The sequence below is a fragment of the Tachypleus tridentatus genome, chromosome 1 (genome assembly GCF_004210375.1).
Source record: "Tachypleus tridentatus isolate NWPU-2018 chromosome 1, ASM421037v1, whole genome shotgun sequence".
In the NCBI taxonomy this organism is placed as follows: Eukaryota; Metazoa; Arthropoda; class Merostomata; order Xiphosura; family Limulidae; genus Tachypleus; species Tachypleus tridentatus.
In genome coordinates, this window is record NC_134825.1 from 60,269,439 (window position 1) to 60,285,776 (window position 16,338).

Consider the following 16,338-nt stretch of genomic DNA (forward strand, 5'->3'; position numbering starts at 1 on the left):
TGAAAACATGCAGAAACTGCTAAGTGAACTCAGCCTGCCTTTATAATTCAAATAATTATGTCATTATATTCCAAAGTTTGCCAAATATTTCAATTTAAAGTCTAAAGGTATGATACCTTAAAATGCCTCAAATCAGAAACACCAGGTGCAGCTATAATTGCATATATATTTCACAAAAACAATAAAGGAAGGGCTACTGCCAGGTGTTGAATTTTATTTTAAGCAGCATAAAGGGAGAATATAATAAGTCTAGTTAAATGTTTACATAAAACAATCACATTTAACAATGCTTTTTTTCCAATATTATTTCTTTCACTTTAAAAAGTTTCTCTGAGATTTTAAATAACCATACTGAAGAAATGTCTGTTTGTACTCAACAAAGTATACTGTTCTGATTACACAGTGCAATTCAGACTGTACAATAACCAATTTGATAATATGGAGTTCAAGCATTAATAAAGCATATTTCAGTTACTTGCCTTTCAGAAAAAATGACTTTTTTTATTTCTTGCAACATTTGCTCATATTTGAAATCGATGATTATACATTTTGAGGCAATATGATTTCACATAGGAGTTATGTTCATTTAAATAAGATATTGCTTCTTCCTTTCATTCCAAATACAAACTAAAATACATTCCTACAGTGACAACCAAAAATGTAGAAGTTACTTGGGATTCAATATCCTCCATTTTAATAAGAATAAAAATAGTCAATGCTTGATCAAACAGGCTTTATAATATCACACAGATTTAAAGACATCCTTACTACATCTGTATACATGTATTTTTACACACCAATTAAAATTATACCTTGCTATGAACATTTTTCAGACAACTCTTCATCCATTAAACATAGATGTACCCTTTTTTTCCAACATATTTTTGAGAATGCCAGAGAAGCTGGTAGTTACTAAAGTGAAACTGTCTTTTACTAAATAATTATCTTTCTTCTTGTAAAGCTGCATATGCTTATAAAGATAAATATAAAAATTTTCTTTTATACATTGGATTCAACCTTCAAATACTTGTGGTTACATACAAAAAAGTATCTTATACCACACTTGAATTCTAAATGAGAAAATACTTTTTGTTGCATTACCATAAGATCTTCTAAGCAAGGCTTTAAAGTTTCAACAGTAAATAAAAATGATACTCTTATCCAAAAAAACAAACCACAATTACTTTTACCAAATTTAAGCACAACTTCATGTTTCCAAAATATGTTTTAAAATATAGACAATAAGATGAATAATATTAAAAGAAAGAACTGGACAATTAGCTTGATTAATCAATTACCTACGAGCATCTATTACCTAGTTTAGTGTCACATAAAATAATCAATTAAATTATAATTAAATTAACTAACCCTTTTCATAGGGGTTTGATCAATATAACCAACCTTGTAACCATAATCATCAGAGCTTCATACTAACTTTTAAAGCATTATCTTCATGAAATTTGGAAAGTTTTCCATAAACAAGACTTATGCATAAAAAAATGTTCTTCAATTAAATATGCTAAAGATTTCTCCATGCATTATAGAGCCAAGATGTTAACTGCTCCAAATGCAAAGTAATTTTCATGTTAAGATTACAAAATAGTTTTCTTCATCTGAAAATTTTTATATTTCATTTACATTAACTCCTAAAACCTCTTAAGTAAATAGAAAACATCTGCAGGAAAATTTTATATTTTATCAGCTATTTTCTCTATCCAAACTCTATAGAACCCAGTCATTAGACTAACCTTATAACCACAAAGACAAAAACTAACTTACCTTTGTTTTCTTTCTATAATGACTGCATATTGTAACAGAAAAATACAATTGTTTATCCTAAATAATTCAAGGTTCATAACAGTCTACACTTGTTTATACTTAATTTTATTGTTTTATTACCCTTTGGACTGTGTATAACTATTAGGTAAGAAATTGTAAGTCACTAGGCTTAAGTTAATATGTCAAGACAAGCAGATTTGTTAAATGAACTTGTGAGACCAGTTCAATGGAAGAAGGGAACATTTTGAAATGGATGGTTTACATTTGAATAAGGTAAGGGCTGGCTTTTATACAAGGGTTATTAACTCAGCTTTCAGTAAAGTAATATATTTATTTCCATCAACAAAAATTCAGTTGGTTTAATGTAGTTCTCTTATAGGAATTTGCAGAAACCTTCAGAATGCTACTAATTGTGTTTTAGATTGTTACAAGTCATGGACTACTATATGTGTAAAATAGTGTATGTACAACAGTTTAGGATTAATAAAATCATTTACTCTGAAATTATACTGAAAGGCAGGATTTCCTCTAACTTTTAATATATCTTTATCATACATTTTTAGACAATTTTGTAAATAAATTCTAACTTTATTTAAAGGGTTTTAAGTAAAAAATACCTTAGATCTAGTATTTTACCAATTTCTAGCATTTATTTAGTGTAACTTGTTAAGAAAAATAATCATATTTTCACTTATGCACAGCTACAAACAAAACCCATTTTTCAGTTTCTTTTAAAATGTTTTGTCCATCCCAAAAATAACTTTATTTTTTGTTAAGAACCCATTATCCCTTTAGAATATAATTTGTTTGATTTTCAACCATTATTAAGTTTCTGTACAGGACTTGGCTGCAACTCTGTCAACATTAATGGATAGCAAAAGGACCTTTTGGTCCATCTAGGTCATCTTGACTGCAGCATTAAAACACTGAAAAAAACCAAAGCTGGCCCTTATCATTCAAATATTCAACAAGCTTTCCCTTAAATTAAATGTATCTACAATATCTGAAGACAATCCATTCTAAAATCCAACCACTCTGTTCAAAATATAAAGCTGTTTTACCTATCTTGCTAAACTTTTTACTGTTATGGCACCATATCAGGTGGTTTGATCCTTTATTAATGAAACATGGCTATAAAGAAAGCTTGTATATGATTTGTTTGAGTAAAAATTAGATTATCACATACTAATATACATATATAGAATTATGCTTTTTTTCCACTGTTTCTGTAAATGTTCCTTTCAGCTCCTTTTCTCATGAATTTTTAAAGCATTTGTCCATTAAATTATATCTGTTTGAAAACTCCAAACGTTTCTTCAGTGAGAAAACATAAGATAACTTGAGCTTATACAGGTTAGGAAGAAGCTGAATGAGTAACAAAAACATTGTTATATGCTCAAAAAAGTGACAAATGTATCAAGTTTATTACAGATTTTTCATCATCAAATACAAGCAATTCATCTATGCAGAACACTATACCTACAGTATGAAAGAAATTAATTATATGACTAGAAATTGCTCAAAGTTTAAAGGTATTTTGTTGATGTTGCTTCCTTTGTTTGAGATTATAATGTTTTTACTTTTAAACAGATATACTATGGTTTTATTAAGTTCCAATGTTTATAAACACAAGTTTGTTTTATTATGTTCATCAAATAAATTTGTTAGAAAATTAACTAAGGTTATTGTTTAGTGAGTACAGTAGATAACTGCAAAATATTCTGATGACTTAAACTTATTGAATATTATTTTTGTGTTTATCCTTTCAAATAACATATAAAAATAAATTGTCTAACTGGCCACTTAATTATTTACAACTGTAACCATGACATTTTTTGTGTAAAACATTAGTAACTCTTATTAGTGGATTGTAAAACATGTTTACATTACCAAGTGGTGGTATATAATCAACATTACCAATTCATTTTCCAAGAAGGAATGTACATAAGACTTGTGGCAAAATATGTTTTGTTGTTTTCTTTTTTAGAAAACAATATCTTTCACAAAATGCATAAATAGCAATTTCCAGAAGTGTTACTGGAAAATTATCTAACTAAATCAACATGAAAAACAGAATGAAAAGCTAATAACGTAATAACTGTGCAATGGCTGAAATATTAAGGTAGCATACATTAATTGTTTGTTTATTTGTACAAGATACATGAAGCATTTAATAACTGATTGATGTAATCAATTAACGAACCTGTTGAATAACTAAATAGCAAATACTGTTCATGCCCAACTTTAGTGATAAGTGTAATACATAATCTATGCCTCAAGTATTCCTTACTGACATTTTCAGGTAAGTATTTTAATACATTTGTCCATATTAAACCACTTACCATTTCAGTATTCTAACACACACATCTTTTCTACATTCTTAATGAAGCCTCATCAATCTTAAAAAATATTACTCTTTTTACTGTCATCACACTATTCAGAGTTTCTTATAATACAAAATATCTTCAGTATGTTTCTTAATTCAAGTGTTTTTCAAATACTGACTCCTCAACTTAGTAAGTATGGTGCAATATCCACAGCATCTCTGCCATACATAAATCATAATTTTCCAATTTTACATTTATGCATATCATATCTTTATGACTTACTGATCAAACAAAATTCCTTTAAACAGTACTTAGCACACATAACTGATAGGTTATCTATAATTACAGTTTTAAAGTCTTTCACAAATTCTTATGCTTTATAATGAAACTACACAATAATGTTATGCCCTTCAAAAATGTATATTCTAGCTAATCAATTTCAATTTAACTTTTTCAGTGTTAATAGTTTCACAGTAGAGAACTCATAACTTAGCAAATGTTCTTGACTATCACTGAAATGCAACCTGACACTTTCTGCTCGTCATGTTGATCACAACTGAGTGATTAGAAATAAAGAACATGTTATAAGTTTTAACTTTAATACAAATCTAAAATGAAAAAGGGAGAATATTTGAAATAACAAATAAGAACTGTATAAATTATTTGTATTTATAAAGATCAAGAATAAAAAGCAGAACACATTAAGTGTAAGAACATGAACTATGGCACAGAATTACAAAGTGTTCTTCATTAATGACAGTAGTGGCTAACAAACGTTTCTATAATGTAATTACACGTTAGATTAAGTGAAAGTCCCGCTAGTATCAATTTCCATTACTCTTTATTAACTGGGCGTTTTTTAGTAGTAATACAAATCAGTGAGTCTAATAACGATAATATGCTGATGTATAAAATATTAATGTAAAATAAACTACTTGTAACAGTTGATAATCACACAGATTTATGTCTTAATAACCACTGTCTCTCATATAAATAGACGAACAGATAATCGATGAAATCATATAAATTATTTCACTCCTAGTAAATTAAAATTTAAGGCTTCTGACGTTAATAGATAAGCTTCTCGTGCTAAGCCTAACACCTGAAAAGATTCAAGGCAAATTTTACTTACTATATGACACTAGTTGCGGTTATTTATACAGATAGTTTGGTAAAAACTTACAAGTTTTAGTATCTTCCAGCATTTCCTGTAACCTTTCAATGGTTAGATTGATCCCGCATGTCTCTCCAAATTGTATTATAAAGGAACATATCACTGCAAAATTCGGGTTGTTATGGCAATCTTCCTCAACAGACGCCATTTTTCCTAGCGCAACCACAAAGCTCTATCAGTTGGACTATAAATTGATAGTTCTTTCTTTCATGACATCACTTTCGCAATTAATTGTTTCATTAAATAGGAATAACGTCATTCTTAAAAATCTTGCATACAAAAAAGGATGTTAAGATTTTGATATATCTGACTGCATTAATGCTTTTACAGATTATACACACACGTTTAAGTAACAAAGATTTCAAAAATTGTTTTAATCACACAATAGATGGCGTTTCATTGTACACGTGTTTGGATTTAAACGTTTTTAAAAGGTATAAATCACGCATAAAAGCACTTTTCTTTCCAAATTAATGTTTTTCTTCAAGCTATACTTGCCTGATGTTTGATTTAAAGAGTTTATTATTTAATGGCAAGTTGTTTTTATATGTGTGTTTGTTTGTTTTCTTACTCTCGTTCTATGTAACTATTAATATGAGAATGTAATGGGAAAATTGAAGCAGTGCTTTCTGTCAGAAACAATTACAATGACTTTATGATGCGCCAAACGTGATTTTGCTATTATATATATTTCATTCGGTGTTCATGAATGTAATTGCTATTTGTAAGTTTACAAGTTGGATGAGAAATAGTTGTTGATTAAGTACAAATTTGTCACAATATGTAATATCTCATTCATTTTTCAAAATTAAATCGTGCATAGACTTATAAATCGACATGTACATGTAGAAAATTTTATAGTTTTATGAAACGATGTGTGTATCAGTAAACTAGCGTGCACACTTAATAAAATTTTTCGATTTATAAACAGATGATTTAATAGAACGAAAGAATGAACATTTAGAACTGTTATCATTGTTTTTGCGTGATACTTTATTTTCATTGTTGTTCATGCACATGTAAAGGGAATCAAATTGAAGCTAATACAACGATGTAATAATTGTCTAGAAATGTCAGTTTACATATATTTATATACTATTAGTACCAACTTGTGCTTATTACTCATATATGTGTGTATGAGTTTATTTATTTTTTTAAGTGACAGTTTCATTTTTGGAAGATGTATACTTTTTACTTAAACCTAGCAACAAGCAAATGAATTAAAATTTAAGACGGTTTTGTAAGTTTTTGTTGGGTAAGTTCCTACTTTTCTTAAATATTATTTCTCACTGAAAAACTATTTACATTAAGTACGTGATATGGAATATTTTTTTATCTCGTAATCTGTTTATTGTTATGTACAGGTTTTATAAAATATATAAGAGTTTCAGTGAAGTGTTTAAATTTTTAACAGATTTCAGAAAAGCTTACTTTCATAATCTGCATAATATTTTGAGAGAGAAAGAATGAGCAGTGGCTTAACTAAATAGGAATAGTCATAATGATCATTAGGATATTTTTGTGAGCTTCTCCAGTTGGCTACAGATAAGTATATTCTTATTGTGTGTTTGCATTACCACTGAATGACCTAGTCCAACCAGAAAATCTTTATTATCCATGAAAAGTATTAAGTTACATTATTCAATAATGGATGAGCAGAATACTTAAATGTGTAATAACTCAAAGGTGCTAAGCTTACAATAACATGAAATAAAACTGTAAACTTACAGATGCTGATGGTCATGGAGGGAGGGAAACAAAAAGTTGAGAAAGCTCTGATTGCAGCTTATTTGGATTATGAAATATTTTTGACTTGCAACATGAAATCTGGCCTGAAAGGTTACAAAGATATAATTACCACTTTTCATTTATGATTAATATTTCTATAAATATGCTCCAAATTTTATTAGCTATGCTACTATAACAACAGCAAACAACCTTATAGAAGTGTTTTATGCCCAGATTATTTTCTTTAATCATGCTATTATGTGTGTTCCTATTGTGAAGAATCTGTTAACACAGACGTACAAGCTTGCATTATCACTTAATAAAAGTGCATTGTTTTAATTCGCATAATGCGTAATGATTTCCTCTTTCATTTTACTGATAGTGGTAATCATTTCTGTTATAAAGGTGATGGAGGCTATGTTTTCACCCCTGTGTTTCTAAGTAGGGTTTCTCAAATATCTAAGTGTATTTAGACAAAAGGTGATGTACATTTGGATTTAGAAGTGATTATTTTATTTGAGGGTCAAGGTCACAGCAAGACCATTAATATTAAACAAATCTCTATCTGTTAATATGGGAACTGATTCTTCACACTATTATTGCTCTGTAACTCAATGTGTGTGTTTTCTTATAGCAAAGCCACATCAGGCTATCTGCTGAACCCACCAAGGGGAATTGAACCCCTGATTTTAGTATTGTAAATCTGTAGACTTACTGCTGTGCTAGCGGTGAGCTATTACTCAGTCAAAAATGATCAGATTTCCATTAAACTTGGTGGATGTATTTAGAATATTATTCCACAAAGTCTTGTCAAAAATTGTTCATGTCTATTGATAAAGGAGGACATATGGACACTCACATTTTTTGAAGACCAAATACAATGAACCATGTATGGTGGAAGTATGCATTCTACTGAGTGCCCTTCTAGTTACTCATGTATTAATATAATTTAAAATTTGACGTATTTAATCTTTAACCATAAGAGCTGAATTATTATTATTGGTGCTTATGATTATAACTTAAGGTACATATCTTTTAGAGAGTTTAAATGACCAGTTAAGTAAACTGACACAGCCAGTATTCAATCCCCTCAGGCTAAGATTTTACTAGAAAAAACCAGGAATATAAAGCTTCATTAGTATGCTATGGTATTAGCATGTCACAGAATTTAGCTGTGACATTGGAGTGAGTAGGATGTGCAAGTATTTTTGACACTACAAGCTGGGAATAAATTAGGCCTATGATGTGATCTCAGCATGTGCAGTCATACACCAATATTATCAGTAGCAGACAAGCATGAATGTAAAGCCATTTTTGAGAGTGTAATGCATGTGTTTGTAATGTATATTTTATAGTTGTCAAAGTAATTTGGTATCATGTCTTCATCTATACAGGTGTAAGCTTGTCATGACAATGTTTAGGCAGTTAGTAAAACACCACATTATTTATAATCAACATGAGATTTTAAAGGGTATTTTATTGTCAAATAAGGGAATAAAATGTTAACTATTATTTTTGCTACTAAAGGGGTATTAGAGGTTAGTAAGCTGACCAGTTTCTTTTATAGAGTTTGAAAATAGAGCAATATAGTAAAATGGTGCAACCTGGATCATTTCCTGAACCAATATGATGCTAAATTTGACCTGGATCCAGCTGATCAACCAATGACAAGACATTATAGAAAGCTGCAAATGTGACCATAATGTGAGACTGTTTTACCGACGTGGGTGAGCACGAGAATAGGTACTGATACATAAGTTATGCTCTGTGGGTAAATGTTGATAACTCTTCTGGTACGAGCCCTAGGGTCTAGTTTAAGGCTTGAGTAAAGACAGAATTGTTTTTCTCTTATTTCTGATTTTTAATAAATAGTAACTTTATGGGAGAATTGAGGTATAAGATAATGAATAACAAATATAAGATTAATATTGTGTTCTTGGAAATGGTGAAGTATGTGATTTGTGTTAAGGTTATTGAGATGTACTTAACTCTCCTGTTATGTTTTAGGTCTATTTCACCTAACACTTCTTTCCATGCAGCAAAGGTGTGAAATACATATCTCCTGGCACCTAGGACATCAAAATTTGTTTGAAGAAAATCAAGTTATACCATTATACTTTGCTAGTTGAACAGTCAGCTTGTTTTGCTTGTTTTTTTCACACTTTTCATTCTATTTCAGGAAAAGTAGTAGATAAATTTCTACTGAGCCACAGAAGTTTCTGAAAAGCAGAAATCTATAGCATACATCTGAACACTTAAAAATGTGTACCTATAAATTTAAAACCAAAACTATGTATACAAATATGTGTATTATTTTAATTCATACTGGAGCTAATACAGCAGTATTATTTTATTATATTACTTTTATTTTCAATAAGAGCTCTGAAGTGTTTTACTTTTAACTAAGAACATATACAGTCATGTGAAAAAGTTAGGACACCCTATGAAAGCCTGTGTATTTGTGTAACATTTTTGGATATATAGATATTTAATCTCAATTTTAACAATACTGAGATATTATAGGAATATAACTAAACTATTAAAACTGAATAAAAGACTTTTCAAGATCTTCTGTAAATGTAATTCTACAAAAATGCATATTCTAACTGAGGAAAAAGTTAGGACACCCTATCTCCTAATAGCTAGTTTTACCCCCTTTGGCTGAAATAACTGCAGTGAGACACTTCTTGTAGCCATCTACCAGTCTCTGACATCGGTCTGAAGAAAGTTTGCCCCACTTCTCAATGCAGAATTCTTTCAGCTGTAAGATGTTAGAGGGGTTTCTTGCATGTACAGCCTGTTTCAAGTCACCCCACAGCATCTCAATGGGATTAAGATCTGGGCTTTGACTCGGCCATTCCAGGACTCTCCATTTCTTAGTTTTCAATACCAGTCCTTGATGGATTTACTGGTATGTTTTGGGTCATTTTCATGTTGCAGGGACCAGTTCCACTTCAGCTTTAATTTTCGTACAGATGGTCTCACATGATCCTCAAGCACCCTCTGATACACAGTAGAATTTATGGTGGATTCTATGATTGTGAGCTGTCCTGGTCCTGCTGCAGCAAAGCAGCTCTAAGCCATGACACTTCCACCTCCATGCTTCACAGTTGGTATGAGGTTCTTTTCCTGGAATGCTGTATTTGGTTTATGCCAAACTTGTCCTCTGTTCTGGTGTCCAAATAATTCAAATTTGGACTCATCTGTTCAAAGAACATTATTCCAGAAGTCCTGATCTTTGTCTACATTCTCTCTGGCAAACTTCAGCATGGCCTTGATGTTTCTCTTAGAGAGCAAAGGTTTCCTCCTTCCACACCTCCCATGCAAGTTAAACTTGTGCAGTCTCTTTCTGATTGTAGAGGCATGCACTTTCACATCAACAGTAGCCAGAGCCTGCTGTAGGTCCCATGATGACATGTAGGGTGTTTGGAGATCTCTTTTAGCATCAACTTGCTTGGACAACCAAACCTGGGCATGTTGACAGCTGTTTTGAAACCCTCCACTTGTTGACTGTTTTCCAGACAGTGGAATGGCTGATTTCAAAATCTTTTGGGATCTTTTTAAATCCCTTACCAGACTCATAAGCTGTTACAGTTTTCTTTCTGAAGGCCTCGGACAGCTCTTTTACTCTCACCATAGTGCCCACTCTCACTTCAACAGTCAGGAGCACACCAAACTAAATGTCTGAGGTTTAAAAGGGCAAGCCTCATTCAAAATGCTGAGTAACTATCTTCTAATCATGTGCACCTGGTATGATACACCTGTGTGTGAGTTGAGCCATTTTAAGTGAAAATAAATGTGGGGGGTGCCCTAACTTTTTCCTCAGTTAGAATATGCATTTTTATGGAATTGCATTTACAGAAGATCTTGAAAAGTCTTTTCTTCAGATTTAATTGTCTAGATATATTCCTATAATCTTTCAGGATTGTTAAAATTGAGATTAAATATCTATATATCCAAAAATGTTACAAAAATACACAGGCTTTCATAGGGTGCTCTAACTTTTTCACATGACTGTATATGATTAGTCTAACCATGTTTGATTAGGATCAGTGGTTATACATAGACATAGTGTGAGTTTGCTTAGTGAGGTAGATGTTTTACTTTCACTTGTGTTTAGTACAGCTGAGTGATTAATTTCATTAATGAATGAGCACCTATTTCATCAGTTAATAACTTTTAGTAATCAATTAATCAAAATTACAATTAAATCAACTAATGTCACAAAAATGGTCATCTAATTGAAATGAATGTTTCCAATTATTTTTGTGTTGTGATTATTTCTAATATGTGAAAATAATCAGTTAGGTGAATGTAATTTATTAGAGTTTCATGGGCAATTGATTTTTATTCCATTTTTATTTATTTTTTGGTAACTGTTTATTTTATTTGTTGTTTTTTTTTTCATCTAAATGATGGCTCAAGGTGAAAATATATTCTGAGATCACAGTAACTAAAGAATGTAGAAATTTTGTTTCATGTGATATATTTATAAACTATATTTTCAATGTTATAATTGAAAGGAGCTGTTAATAAGTATGGCAATACTAAGGCTTGGAAAGTTTGTGATAATGCAGTAATGTTGAAATTTTGTGGAATTTGGAGAAATGAGAGTATATTATAAATATGAGTAATCAGTATATGTGAAAATTTAGTGAGAATTCAGTGCATTTAGTATCAAAGTTGTTCTTTGAGATTTATCTCATCTGTTTAGTTACTTGAATGACTGGCAAGGATATTCTGTACGTTTATATGTGAGTTAGGCATACTTACCTTTAACCCAACGACTCCTGATTTTCCATATAGAGTATGGTCTGCCTTTGGCAGTTCAATCTGAGTGTGAAGTGTGTGGTGTGTGGCTTGTAAAAGTTCCATGCACATTTAAAGAAGCTGCAGTCAATAGATTAATCAAGAAAATTTCTCTTAGATTTAATTCAAGTATTTGGTTTATAGTAGTTATACTAGTATTTGTTGTAACATTTTTATATATGAAGTTAGACCTAAAGATGGAAGTGGCTATGGCAAATGTTAAAAAAGAAGTTTATTTGTTATTGATAGATGAACTAGATCTCACTTTATTTTTAGTATAATCCACCTAAAGATAGAACATGTTAAACCACTATGAGAAATGAGATTGGTCAACAGCAAGTGCTCAAAAGCAAAAGTTGTTTTGCTGACTGTACTTTTTAGGATCAGGTTTTCACTGTAGAATTTTGGAAGCTATGTGACTTAAAACATTCCTCAAGGTTAATAAGAAAATACACCACATCACTATCTCATGTATTTGTAGAGATAAAACTGAGATGAATTTGAAAATTGTTGGTTACTGCCCTAGAACCCTGGCCTGATTTGACAATGTTATATCATTCTTATTCTAATTTTGATTGTCCTTTTCCTTGTAGTAGATGTTAAAATCCTTTTTCTACCCCAGAATCCAAAAGTTATACAATGAACTAGTTGGTTAAGTAAGGACTTACACTCATTGGAGAAAAAACATCTTTTTTTCCTGTGTATTATTGTTTTTCCTTTGATTCTGTGTTCACTTTATTTTCTGCATAATATTTGCAGAATATTCTTTATTGCACATACTTGACATTTTTCTGTTGGACATTAGTGTATTTAAATTGCAGAGAGCAAGTCATTAAGTTACGTTTTGTGGCTGTCACTAAGGAATTTTTTTATTGTGAATTTTTTGTTCAACATGATTCTTTTTTTCATTTGTCTCTATGGTTTAAAGTTTTTAAATTTTAATCATACAAGAGCACTTTCTAAAAACACAGATCTTATTATGTACAGGAGAAAACTGTAACTGAGGCTGTAACACAATTTGAGAGTGTAATAAGAATAAGGAGAGATTTTATTTTGGACCAAAATTTATTCTTGTGACAAGAAGTTGGTGGTGGCTTAACATAACCTCCACTGGTTACTTCCGACATACAGGAGCACAGAATGGCAAAACTAGTTTTGATGGCAACAAACAATGTAGATGCCCTGTGGTGTTTTTTTAACATTTATTATTCTACCCATATGCTTTGTTTGAGCATGCTGGGGAAAAGGAAATGGTTGAGATGCAATTGGTGGTGGAAGAAATTTACTGCAAAGTTATGGGTCATCCAAAATCTCACTGTGAGTAAGTGGATTTTGGGCAATTAGAAGCCTTCTAAGCCAGCAAGACATCTGAATAACACTTCAGAAACCTTTCCAGCAATTGAAATTGATGAGTAATGCAAAGGCTTGTATCCTTACATTTCTGAACAAGATTTCAACATAGGATGTTGCTTTTGTGAGGATGAACATATCTCTACCATTTTGAAAAAACAGGAGTGTTAACAACATCTAGCTTGGCACTGGTAGAGAAACTGCTAGCAGGCACTTTTCTGTGCCATTATTTGGTTAAGATGGTGATGTGAAACAAGTGAGCCCCCTAGTATTTCATTTGCATAACCTCTAGAACCTCGTAAATGAATATCAAAGTTTTTCAGTAAAACATTTTATTTTATCTGTTAGTTTCTTTATTCAAGCACCACGTATGAGCTAAGTCTATTTTTCTAACTTTGCAACTACCATGTAAAGTTATGAAATCTAACTTACCCTCTTTCTTTTTATAATTAGTTACTTATTCCAAATATTTGGTACTCTAAGCTTTATACAACTGTTTTAATTTAATTTTAATATTTTTTTAACAATGTCCGAGTATTAAACATGTAACAAAAGCAGAATACTGAATTACATTACATGCAAATGGCTCATGTAGATTCCTCATGAAAATATTTTTCTCTTTCATTTAAATTTTGTGATATAACCTAATAAGTTTTTAATTTTTTCATATCCAAATGATATACATCTCTACACATTGTTAAGCTATCTTCCCTATGTATCTGTCTTAGAGATGTACATGCCACTAGCCATTAGGCAATTCCCACCTATTTCACAAGATTTCTCATTAATTGCATTACTGCATAATAATATTAAGTTGTAAAGACCCTTAAGAAATTTAATTTCTTTTATTTTTACAAATTGTGAATTTACTAGTTTATAACATCTACTCATCTGCTAGTATCTGTATAAGTGAATAATTTCCTCACACAGCATATATATCAACCATGGCTTATGGAAGTACGTTGACTGAGAATGACGTGATGACCATTGGACATAGGGTTGTGGGTTCCTTTATGCAGTCATGACCTACATCTCCAGTCCTTTCTTTAGGAATTCCTTCCATTTATTTTGAGAGGAGAATGAGGACAATGAATTTTATTATTTCCTCTTCCTGGTTATGTTTTTGGGAACTTCTCTCCTGGTTAAAGAGAACTGTCATACTTTCTTTTATTATTAGGACTTCACTTCACAGGTATATACCTACTTCTATATAAGTGAATAAAGGTATATATTCAATTTCCACTGTGTTATTATTATTGTTACATACTTCTTAATTCTACCATAACTAATTTTTGTTTAACTTTTTTCATGACCAAATATGTTTTCACAGCCTCAAGTTTCACACATCCCTACTTGTTTGATTCTTATATCCTTGACTTTAATTATTTTAAATTCCCTTTCTTGAGTCCCAACATTGGAATTTTCCTTGCCTATATTTCTTTTCCATTTTGCCTTCCAGTGCCGAACACTCCTAACCTTTGCCTGAGCTTTTTGACTATACTTTCTTACCTCTTCTCTCCACACTTCAAGTATAAGGAACTACACCACGTCCAAAGGAATTTTGCATGTGCTTCAATGTCCCTTCATTTCTCTACTGTGCTTTTTTACACTTTTGCAGGTCCATTTCCTTTGCCCTTTATTGATGAAAATTGTTTAATAAGAATATTATCTTTTCCTAGGTTCAGCTTCCTTTTTCCTCCTTTCTTTTCTTGATTTGATTGAATCACAGACTGAGATTGCCCATCACCAGTCTTTGCATCTGTCATTTATTTCCTCACTGTTCCAAATGCAACCCTCCACTACTTTATCTCAATCTCGTTCTCAGTTTCATGTCTTTCAATTCTCATTTTCTAAATTTCCTCTTCCATGCAGGTTTGTCAGTGAGAATTGATTTGAATTGGGTCTTGTGGGTATCTGCCTGTCATGATTTGAGTATGGCCACACTTTTCAATCCATGCAGTGAATACTCTACTTTTTACCCATCTGTGTTCTTTCTAATTCTCATCCCTCCTCCTTTCAGCTGTCATCCAATTTGCTTTCTGTCTACATCTGATTCCATCTACCTACAACATCTCGAGAAGCCAATGTTTATCAAGACTTACCAATTTCCCTCATCCCAACTCAATACCTCATTCACCTGGGAATGTTTTCTGACTTTTTTTTGTGAAGCATCCCCAAACAACAACTTCATATCTAACACATGAACTCAGGATGAATTCCCTCTCTATATATTAATGTATGTAAACTTCCTGTTGTCCATTGGGCATGCTTCTTTTTCTCACCCCTCCTCGTGGATCATTTCATTCTAGTCCATTCCAACAACTCCCCAGTTTTTTCCTATATCAACTGCCAAGTAGTAACTTTATCCAAGATCCTTCACTTTTTAACTCTTGACTTTCCTTGTTGAGCCAGTTGTTAGTGAGTTTGTCTCATCACTTGCCATGCACTAAAGACTATAAACCTGGTTGCAGACCATCTCTCTCAGCCAAACCATGTTCTTCTCACAGGATGGTCTCTTCATCCCCAAGTTTTCCACTGGCTGTGCTCTCTCTCTAGGACTCCCCTTACAGAAAGAAGCTTTTGCCATGCCCTTTATTTCCAAAATTCTCTCTTTTTGTCATCTCTTCTTCATTTATGGTTCTAGTTGTAAATGCCTTCAGCTAGGACTGTTTTTATCATTTTCATTATGCTTACCCACCTCTCTGCCTTTTATCTTGGGTCCTGGCTTTGGTTCAAGACACCCCCTGTCATGTCCTCTTGGTACTACACCTCTAGCTGTCTCAACCTTGGTTCCCTTTTCTTTGCCAACTACAATATTTTTCTTACTTCAATCTCACATGCCGTTGTCCCATTAAGAGATTTTGTCCCTCTGTCTTCGTGTTTAGAATTTGTCTGTTCTATCTGCTGTTGAACCAAACATTCCAGTTGGGTAGACTTTTTTTTCTTATTCCTGTCATTTTTCTACCTTATCCATCAATGAGTGTAAGTAGTGTATTTTTGTATGTTGATCTATTTATTACCATCTATCTTCTGACTGTCCTACAATCTCTCATTCCTTTTTACCATGCTGTTTGACAATAGATTAGCTGCCTTCAATACTTCCAGTTATTGGGTAGCTTTGTCTACATTTTGCCTTTCACGATACTGTAAGGTGCTTTCTGGCCTCTTGTT

At 31.7% G+C, this 16,338-nt stretch overlaps 1 protein-coding gene across 1 annotated transcript in view; it reads right to left on the reverse strand.

Moving 5' to 3' along the window:
* LOC143232466 (uncharacterized) overlaps positions 1-5,670 on the reverse strand; it is an 83,725-nt gene extending 78,055 nt beyond the window's left edge. The window contains 1 exon segment of the mRNA XM_076467967.1: positions 5,290-5,670. Within this exon segment, the coding sequence (XP_076324082.1) occupies positions 5,290-5,428 (139 nt within the window). The 5' untranslated portion in view covers positions 5,429-5,670.
* Between the last annotated feature and the right edge of the window lie 10,668 nt (positions 5,671-16,338).